At 43.6% G+C, this 10,723-nt stretch overlaps 1 protein-coding gene across 1 annotated transcript in view; it reads left to right on the top strand.

The window, feature by feature from the left end:
* The first annotated feature begins 1,289 nt into the window (after positions 1 to 1,289).
* Positions 1,290 to 10,723, top strand: part of JMJD1C (jumonji domain containing 1C) — a 673,912-nt gene continuing 664,478 nt past the window's right edge. Inside the window, exon 1 of the mRNA XM_030203125.1 lies at positions 1,290 to 1,551. Coding sequence (XP_030058985.1) covers positions 1,393 to 1,551 — 159 coding nt within the window. The 5' untranslated portion in view covers positions 1,290 to 1,392. The remainder of the gene's footprint in view (positions 1,552 to 10,723) is intronic.

The raw sequence follows: 10,723 nt of genomic DNA, 5'->3' as shown, positions 1-10,723 counted from the left end.
AATAAAAAAATATCATTGAACATAAAATATAATCAAGTAAAGTATCATAACACATATGCCAACTGCTGAAAACATCTGTTGAAACAAACATGTTTTTAACTGCGTTCTAAAAGGAACAGAGTAAGGGTTGTATAACTGGCTTAAAAATGTGCCCATAGATTTTATAAAAATTATATGATTTCCCCCTCCCCCCCTTTAAGTTTATTGTCAAACACTAAATATTTATATGATTGGTTTTCTATAGGATGCATTCTTTCATATCCGGCCTTGCTCAGTCTTCTCAAACTACATGTTGCCACTGAAAACTATGGCATAAATATCAAAAGCTGTATTTCAGTTATATGGGTCGATATTCTGTGTTATCCAGCTAAACTCTAACCGTGCCCTTAGCATGCCTTTAACTGCACGTCAACATAATCTGATAGATTTTGTCCTGCCAAGTTGGCAGGACAAAATTTATGTTATGTGAGTAAGAATTTTGAAAAGCTATGATTTGTCCAGGTCACTATGGAAGTTAAGCAGGCTAATCTTTTGAATATTATGTTTAATGAATTTGTGTCAAGTACTTTTCCCAGTAAATAGCATTTTAAAATAGACACAAGATAGAAATAGCTCAGTATTTATTTGAAAACACAATAGTTTGTTACATTATTTTGTACGGGGAAGTTCAGCTTAAAGTTCTCTGGAAAGCATCAGGAAAGCATCTGTTCATACACTGTAACCATGTCGACGTGTAATTTAAAACATTACATTTCAAGAACATAAGCATATTCCTGCGTTTCGTTTTCATCCTGCATCGCCTGGGAGCGCCAAAGATTTTAGTCTGCATAGGCGTCAGCTGTTAAAAAAAGAAAAAGCATACAGTACCATTTTTAAAAGACTCCTTCAGACTCCAGCAGGAAGCTGTGAGGCCCGACGTGAGCAGTATGCATGTATTTTCCTCTACATCCTTGCAAATGGAAGCAGCCTGGAATTGAAAACAGCAGCAGCAATGTCGACGCACTACTTTCCGTCTAGTAGTAATTTCGCCGCCTGTCTGGCGGAGGGAGACGGTCTATGCTGATCGTAGCCATGGTAGTAGGTGGCGTAGGCGGAGCGGTACGGGACGCAGGGCCAGCGAGCGCCGCTCAGTGTTTGTCAGGTTGGCGGAGAGTGCGGGGGAGGAGGAGAGGTTCTGGCTGTACCCGGCAAAGAGTTCGCTTCAAACAGTCCTACACCCTCCCCCTACGCCCCCCACCCCCATCGCGGCTCACAAACCCGCCGCTCCCGGGACCACCCGCCCTCCCCGTTGGCTGCGCGCGCTCTCCGGTGCCGCCGCCGCCGCGCACGATGCGCCCCCGGTAGAGCGGGGGGAGGGGGGCGGCTGCCGGTGCTCTCTCTCCACGGGCGGCCATGGCGGTGGAAGCGCGGCCAGAGCTGGTGGGGAAGCGGTTCCTGTGCGTCGTTGGCGGAGAGGAGCTGCCAGGGCTCGGGGACACCGGGCGCCGGGCTTGGAGAGCCGGGGTGATCCGAGCCGTGACTCACCGAGACAACAACAACCCCGAGCTGGCGGTAAGGCATGCCGGTCCCCGTTTCCTTTCCTCCTTCCATGTGTATATGTGTTGCTCTTGTATTGTCATTGCTGTGATCCCCTTGCTTTGCTCTTTAGGAATGACTGGCGGGCGCCTTCGGGCTGCGGGGTTTTTCCTCGTAGCTTCCCCACGGTGACAGGCAGGCAGTCCCGCCGTCACCCGGTTTGTCAGGATAAGTGGCAACTGGGAAGACACAAGGAAGGTGCAAAACTCGGGTTGATGTGGAGTCCCCCTTCCTCCCCCCACCCTCGGCCGAAAGTGTCACTCCCGGGGGCAGGGGCTGCGGCTCGGGGGGAGGGGGGAGTTCTCACTGCATTTAGCTGTGTGTGTGTGTAAAAAAAGTCTGTCCTGTGGTCGGCGAGAGCTAGTGAGCAAGTGGGACTGGATTTCATTCCTGCTCTCCGAGGTGCAGAGCTGGTGGTTGAAAATAGCGTAGTGGATTTGTGTTTGGTTCACATCAAAACGCTTTGCCGGGTTCCACTGTAGAGCGCTGTGAGCAGAACAGCTGTTGTGGATCACTTCAGATGGGCACTCGCCCTCACTGGAGCCGAAGAGGTTGGGAGAGTGGGTGGGTTGAAGCTTAGGTGCTTGTACCCCGAGCCTGGCGACGCTGTCACTGCTTGGCCTCGGGGCTGGATGAGATGTTTGCCTTATGGGTTCAAGGAGCTCCAGGCTTCCACAATCGTTTAGGCATACGTATGTCGGGAAAATGGATCTTCATGGGCTATGAAAGGTTGGGGTATCCCCCCCCCCCCCCCCCAGACGTTGGATTACAGAGAAACTCCTGTGACTATTGGACATGGCCATGAGAATTAATTGTAACGTTGTCTTCTTGTCCATCCATATTGGGTGTCATTCATGGTAACTAGATGGGAACGAACAAAAAGATAAAAAGTTAGGATTCCTCATGCTTCCCCCCCCCCCCCCAGTCCACACTATTCAGTTGTCACTGAAATAATTTTGTTAATTCAGTAAGCATTGAACATTAGAACACTCTTTAAAATATATTTATATGTTTGTATATATATATATATATATATATATACTCACACAAATACACACACACAAAACATTTCCACTGTCCCTGTGCTGATTATTCCTAACAGTTTTATTTCTTGATTTCTATATTGGACATAGCATAGCAGTCACACAACTGCTCTGCCTCCCTTTTTGGTATGAGAGGTTCAATGAGTTCAGACTTTTATTCTTGTAGTGTTTTGATTTATAGCCCGTACAGTTCTATGAATTAGTAATACATTTGAATAATAGTTTTATCATAATATTGTAGTTATTTTTGTGCTGTTTATAATTTATAAAAAAAAGTATGGTTGAAGTATGGTATGCTATTTCATTTTTACTGTAAATTTTCATGGCATTTATAATTTATTTACTTTCAGCTTTTTATTTGATTTGCACTGTCATTATTTAAGCTTGATTTGACTATCTTTCTACCTTAATAGGTAATACAGTCTGTCCCAGGATAAATAAGTAAATAATTTCCTTACTGGAGAATTTTTGATAAACAGTAATGAAATTATCAATTCCATTATAGCAGACAGGTAAAAATAAAATTGGCTATATTAGTTTCTGAACCATGACTACCTTTTTAAATTTGTTTCCTTCCCCTCCCCAAAATGTTTACACTATGAGGCATATTTTCAAAGCACTTTGGGAGGCTAAGTTCCATAGGTTTCTATGGAACTTTGGGAGGCTAAGTGCTTTGAAAATAAGCCTCTATGTCATGTAGCACAAAGCAATGCCATCTATGTGTATAGGTTTTAAGGACATTGTGTAAGCTACTGCTTTCCTGGTATCTCTTAAAATATTAGAGAAAAACAAGGAGAAGGGATAAACCCATATATGTCTCTTGGGTCTATGCATGTCTGATGAGCCAGAAGGACCTTGATAGCCTGAAAGTAAAATGTAAACAAAGCCTTTGCAGCTTGCCACAAAGTCGTGGTGAAAGGCTATTTTTAGCTGGGGAACTGGCAGGGAAAAAGTCATAAAACTACTAAAGTTCATAGTGATTCCACCAGTCATCTAACAATCAAGCTATAGTAAAATATACATGGAGTTTTTCCAGCTAAAATGCACCTGGTAGTATCATTCTAATAGAGAAACATGGAATTGAGCTATTTATTATGGATGTATGGGTTACCAACTCGTGTACTAGGCTAACTGTAATAGAACAGTTCTGTTTTTCAAGTAGGAACTCTGACATTTTATATCTTTGAAGGCTGATATTTTGTTTCAAAGCTAGCTGTCTTCAATTTGAATAATGTTGAAGTGTTTTATCTTTATAAAAGACGTTTTTGATTATTTTCACATTTTAATTTTTTAAAATACAAAACCAGGTATAAACAAACATGTATTTGGCTTATAGCCTTTAGCTCTGACAGAGAGGAAGGCCTAACAGCTGGCAGAGATTGCTGTACAGCTGGCTTTTCTCTTCTGGAAAATTAACATGCTGCTGTGATGCACCCATCCTCCTCCAGGAACCTGAGACTGGTGCCAGATTTATTTCTTCTGGTTCATGATTTACATTCTAGTAAGAAGGTTGCACCATATAGCCTCCAGTATTTTACCTGACACACGATTTTTTAAGAGTTCTTGTTTTAAGTATAGTTTTTAAGTTTTAACAGTTTTTATTAAGGCTTCATACAGCAAACTGCTGAATAATAATACAAAAAATGTATCTGTTCAGAGAGAATATATCATAACCACATGAAAAATACTCTCTATGATTCTATAATGCCTATGGAACATGTAGGGCAAAACACTGCAATGTTAATGTAACATGAAAAATATTTTTGTTAAATGTGGATTCAGTGTGTGTCACCACTCGCACCCTATGTACGTCATATTAGCAAAATAGAGCTAAAGAACTACTTTTGCTTACAACATAAGAACATAAGAGTAGCCATACTGGATTAGACCAATGGTCCATCTAGCACAGTATCCTGTTTTCCAAACAGTGACCAAGCCAGGTCTCAAGTACCTGGCAGAAACCCAAATCGTGGCAACACTCCATACTACAAATCCCAGGGCTAGCCGTTGCTTCCCATGTCTGTCTCAATAGTAGACTATGGACTTTTCCTCCAGGAATTTGTCCAAAGCGGTAACTGTATTCACACATCCCTGTAATTCCACTTGTGAACATATATCTTCAAATAATGTAGTGTTTAAATCTCAAATGTGTCCATAAAGCAAATACTGTGTTTCAAAATGTGCCCCTGAAATAAGCATCCAAAAATCACATATTAACTCGTAAAGTATATGTTATCATTCACTTAGCTGTGCAAATAACATCGACTGCAGCTCTACGAGGTGCCCCGTTTTCTATCACTTCAAGAGCTATAATGGTAAGCAAGAGCGGTTTACAGAGTGATTCCACATTTAACAAAAATATTTTTCATGATAGATTAACATTGCAGTATTTTGATCTACATGTTGCATAAGCATTATAGAATCATAGAGTATTTTTGATGTGGTAATAATACAAGGCAAAGACAAATATAAAAATTAATTACAGGATAATAAAAAAAAAATTTGAGAACCGTGAGCAAAACACCTTAAAGTATGTCATCAAAGAAACTTATGATCCCAATTTATGTGAACAACACACTACCACCCATCCCCATTTGAAAATACCATTATGATGGCCCAATGTCTGGACTGTTATGACTCTGGGCCATCCTACTGAGAGGAACATGCCCAAGATTCCCTAATCTCCCTCCCCCCCCCCCCACCCACCCAGGCAGAGGGCCCCGAGATGGCCTACATTACGCAAAAACCAAATCATGAGATGCTCTGGAATTTATTCAGTACTGCGCTTCATGCCTTGTGTGAGAGAGTTTGTAAATAACAATTCTAAATGGACAAAAAATCTATAAGCTTCCCACTTAACCAAAAGAACTACCTTCCAAGAAAAGACTTTGCGTTGACCAAAAACATTCCCCAAATATCTATTGTCCTCCAAAAAGCCTGGATACTACTGCATCTCCAGAAGGAATGAAAGAGAGTATTGTCCCTCCGCTGCCACTTGGAACACTGCAGTAGGCACTCATCCTGCTTTAGCAGCCTCTTTCTGTGATATATATGCTTTATGAAGTATGTGTGTGTTATGTATAGTTTTAAAAAACTGGTTCATTTTCTGTAATCAGTACTGGTTATAAGTTCGAATTTATTAGAAGTTTATTTTTTTGTGCTTTAACAGAAATAGAACTAAGCCATTATTGTCTCCAGATCTGGTAAACACGTTGCACTAAAATTCTGAGGTAATATTATATGCATTAAAAAAAAAGAGAGAAAGCGTCTGCTTACTTATGGACAAACAGATGTATGCAGAACTTAAGCAATGGTTCATTTGCCCACAGACACCAAGCCCATGCACTCTGACTTCCTCCTGTCCCTGTGATTTCCAATCCCTGGTAGATATTGTGGACCAGAAGGGTTCTTCTGGTGCGGGGCATGGAATCTGAAGCCCAACCCTGAATGCATTTTGAGGGCCCTTTTACAAAAGCACGTAAGGACCTATGCGCATTCAGCGTGCGCTAAATCTGCATTACCGCTCAGCTACCGTGTGACCTGGGTGGTAATTCTGAACTTAGTTTGTGCCAAAAACACATGGTAGAAAATATTTTCTATTTTCGACTGCGTGGCGCATGCCTACTGCCCAGGTATCACGTGAGACCTTATCACTAAGTCATTGGGTGTCGGTATGGTCTCAGGCCGAAAATGGAGACGCACTGGTGTTTGTTTTGCAGCATGTCCATTTTCTGCCCGCTTAAAAAAAAAAGCCCTTTTTCCAGGACGCAGCAAAAACTGGCCCAGCGCGTGCCCAAAAGACTTGCTCGCACTGCCGCAGGCCACGTTTTGCCACGGTTTAGAAAAAGGACCCCTCAGTGTGAGGGTTGGCCCTGGTCCCGACCCTCCTCTAGGACCTCAGACTCGTATGTATTAGAGAGTTGCACGGGGACAGAAATCTTACCCATCCCCACCTGTCCCTGCTGGAATCTTACCCATCCCCACCTTGTCCCTGCTGGAATCTTATCTGTCCCTGCAAAAATTTAACCTGACCCCACCCGTCCCTGCAAGAATTTAATGGTACATAAAAAAAATTTCCGGTCAGCTCTCTGTCTCTCTCTGGGTTCAAGCACTGCAAGCAAGGAAGGAACAGAAGTTGGAACTTGGAACACTCTGGTGTGCACATGTAAGACTTGTCTCTGATTCACTGGCACTGTGCTGAGAGGATGCCACATGCATGCACCAGTACATAAGAACATAAGGGTAGCCATACGAGGCGAGACCAATGGTCCAACTAGTCCAGTACACTGTTTTCCAAACAGTGGCCAAGCCAGGTCACAAGTACTTGGCAGAAACCCAAATCATGGCAACACTCCATACTACAAATCCCAGGGCAAGCAGTTGCTTCCCAAGTCTGCCTCCATAGCAGATTATGGACTTTTCCTCCAGGAATTTTTCCAAACCTTTTTTAAACACAGATACGCTAACCGCTGTTACCACCACCTCCAGCAAAGAGTTCCAGAGCTTAACTATTTGTTGAGTGAAAAAATATTTCCTCCTGTTTGTTTTAAAAGTATTTCCATGTAACGTCTTCAAGTGTTCCCTAGTCTTTGTACTTTTGGAACAAGTAAAAAATCAATTTACTTCTACTTGTTCTACACGACTCGGGATTTTGTAGACCTCAATCATCTCTCTCCCTCATCCATCTCTTTTCCAAGCTGAAGAGCCCTAACCTCTTTAGCCTTTCCTTATATGAGAGGAGTTCCATCTGGGTGACATCTGATGCTTGTGTCTATGTCAGAGCTGAGGCCTGCTCATCATTCCGGGAGCCGAGAGGGTTAATAGTAACATAGTAAGTGACAGCAGATAAAAACCTGAATGGTCCAGTCTACCCAATAGTCACGCTCATTATCAATTCATAATTAAATCAACAATGAACGTGATATTATATACTTGAGTATGGTTTTTCTTTGGCATTTCTGGGTCATAGATCATAGAAGTCCGCCCGGCTCTATCCTTATGTTCCAACTGCTGGAGTTGTCATTGAAGCCCACTCCAGCCTATTTGTCTTCTCATTTGCGGGAAACAGACCGTAAAAGTCTGTCCAGCACTGTCCTCATGGTCCAGTCACGAAAGTTGCTGTCAAAACCCTTTCCAGCCCATCTTAAACCAGATTGCCGTATATGAGACACAGACCATAGAAGTCTGCCCGGTATTGGCCCTAGTTCATCACAGCCAGAGTCGCCATCTAAGTGTCACTTGACACATCCACACACATGCAGCCATTTAAGGTTAGGTTTTTTTATAACTTCCATTTTCTAATTAGAGATCCTCTGTGTTCATCCTATGCCTTTTTGAATTCCATCACCATTTGTGTCTCTACCACCTCCTTAACGGAGACTTTCTGCATCTGTGCTGTTAAAGCACGGAAGAGGAGACAGCACTCAAAGAGCTTGGTACTTGGTAAGTGAGAGGCTGGTGCAAGTGCAGCGTACACTTCCACGGGAACCCCGCAGGAATGGCTTCCGTCCCCACGGGAACCCCACAGAACTGCTTCCGTCCCTGCGGGAACCCTACTCTCATGCAAGACTACTGCCAGGGGTTGAGTGGTATCATTTTTGAAGAGGCAGCTGCTGTGAGCAAGAGTGAGTAGAGATTGCTTCTGTTCCATCAGTGCCCCCCTCTCCAGTTCCATTGCAATGAGTTAGGGTCCCAGGAGGTTGCTGGGAGTGACCCTTAGATTAATTGTGTCTCAGGGAAGGCTTTAGATTTTTATGCTCAAGGAAGGGTGGGGGGAGCCTTTCTGGTCCACCAGCCACTAGAAATTACAGCTGTGTTATTTTTGTGGAAAATAGAAATACTGTTACATTTTTATTTCGAAAAGGACAAAAAATTAATAACTTAAATTTTGACAAACTGCAATTTAATATGTGAGCTCTGAAAATCATTTGTTACTTTTCATGCAGTTTAATAACTTATTTCGATTTTGATGATATTAAAACTGCATTAAGATATTCTAGTCCCTCTAAAAGGCATAAATTGGTGACAGGTGCTGTTTTCCTTGTGTGTGTGTGTACACATGCAGGAAACCCAGTATAGAAAAGGAAATCTAATGTCTACTTCATATTGCAGTTATGATGATAAATTTCTGTAAGTGTTTCCAGAGCTGTACAAGATTAGTGTAAAAGGAATAGGATAAATGGATACTGCATCAGAAAGTTGATTGCCCCAGAGAGCAGAGTTTCTGTTGTAGCATGGTAGCTCACATTGGTAGATAAATAAATGCTGGGTCTGGGGCATGCTTTGACAAATTTTCCTTATCTTGAATCCAGCCCAAGAGCTTAGGAGACTTCTCTCAAGCCCTCTTTCCCATTGTCCCTGTCAGTGCACTGATGTTTAAGAGCTAGAAAGGGCAGAAAAATCCACTTCAAACTCAATGGCTGCTCCTTTAGGACTGTTTCGCCATTCTGAGGCCGATGCAGAAAGCAGTCTGTTAGAGTCGCTGCCCCCATGTGGGGCTCCCGCAAAAACAATTGCCACCGGCATGCAGTAATCAATGAGCATGCAGATTACTAGTGCTTTAAAATTGCAGCAGTAATCCACAACTCATTGCCAAATGTCACCCTCCCTGTTAGTGCCTGAGCTGTGGTTGGCTCAGGTACTGACCGAAAGAGTGACTAAAAAAACCCATTGTTGCGGCAGTCTGTATTGGCCTGAGTGTCTTGTGAACCGTCCCTGATCTCCTTCAACTTAAATACAGTTATCTAGTGGACCCTCCCACCCATCCCTTCCCCTTCCACTTCCACCCTGACCCCAACTATAAATAAATCGAACCTTTCCCCAGTGTCTAGTTTACCCCGACCTCTCCCAAGTTCATATCTCAAAGGAGGCAGGAGCAATGCTCACTCATGCCAGCCTCCAGCATTACCATCTTGAAAAATGATGGCGCTGTGCACTTATATGGTAGACAGGCCCCACCTGGGGCATCCTCCGGATGCACTGGGTGGGCCAGGGTGCTGCCATTTTTCAAGATGATGGTGCTGGAGGCAACAGTGACTGGGCATTGCTCCTGCCTCCTTTTGAGGTATGAAATTGGTGGAGATCGGGGGGCTTGGAGGAGTGGTTGAGGAGGTGGTGGATGCATTAGTCACCAGAGAATTTTTTTTAAACTCTGGGAAAGGAGTGTCATGGTCAAAGGGAAAGGAGGGAGGGAGGAGCGGGGTCACTAGACTACCAGGGCAAATGTTTGAAGGGTGCATGGGACAGTGGGCGAACCACTAGACTACCAAGGAATATTTTTAAGTGGAGATGGGGATGGGCAGAGGGGGGAGAGAGGGAGTGCCAGTAGATATTCCTCTCAACCAACCCTTCTATGCTGCCCCAGACCATGTAATTATTTTTTTCGCAGTAGTCACGTAGGCAAAGCGTCTTTATTTTACATGCTGCAGGATAGCAAATGCTCTGTATTTGCATTCAGTTAAACCAGTTGTGCTGAAATTCTTTCTCCATTGCTGCTATCTAATAAAATAGAGTTAAACCCATAGTAGCCACGTGGGAAGCTTTCTGCATGGGCCTCTATATGAGGGGGGGGGGGGGGAAATTGCAAAACAGAAGCATAGCACAGCAGCTTGCCCCCTCCCTTCCCCAAGCATGCTGTAAGCAGAGTGCCAGCAATTCCCTGATAGCCATGTCTGAGGCGATACATTAAACAAAGAGGCAGTCATCCTGGTTTTGGATCCCACTGGTCTCTCTTTGTCCTTCCATTCTGTCCTCATCTAGTTGTATTCTCAACCTCTCTTATGTTACCTTCAATTTCTCTTTTAACACCCTCTTCCTTAGCAGTCCCCTCCTTTCAATGCCCACTTCATCCTCCCAAGCCAGCCCCCCCCCCCCCCCGGCCATCCTCTTTGTACTTAATGGGCTTAATACATTCTGTACCCCTGACTCTGGTTCTCCTCCCGTTTTCCCCACTTTATCTGAAAGTCAGTTCTAAAAAGCTACTGTGTGGATCTGAAAGCCAAAATAATTTGATTATGTATTTGGGGAGCTTGTCTCTCGGTACTATTAGTGGAACACCCACTACCTGGGCCTCTTGCCAGTGATGTGCTCTTGGAGGCGTTGATAAA

The sequence above is a fragment of the Microcaecilia unicolor genome, chromosome 5 (assembly GCF_901765095.1).
Source record: "Microcaecilia unicolor chromosome 5, aMicUni1.1, whole genome shotgun sequence".
Lineage (NCBI taxonomy): Eukaryota > Metazoa > Chordata > Amphibia > Gymnophiona > Siphonopidae > Microcaecilia > Microcaecilia unicolor.
The sequence above is the reverse complement of the archived record's forward strand: the minus strand, read 5'-3'. Positions and strand labels throughout refer to the sequence as shown.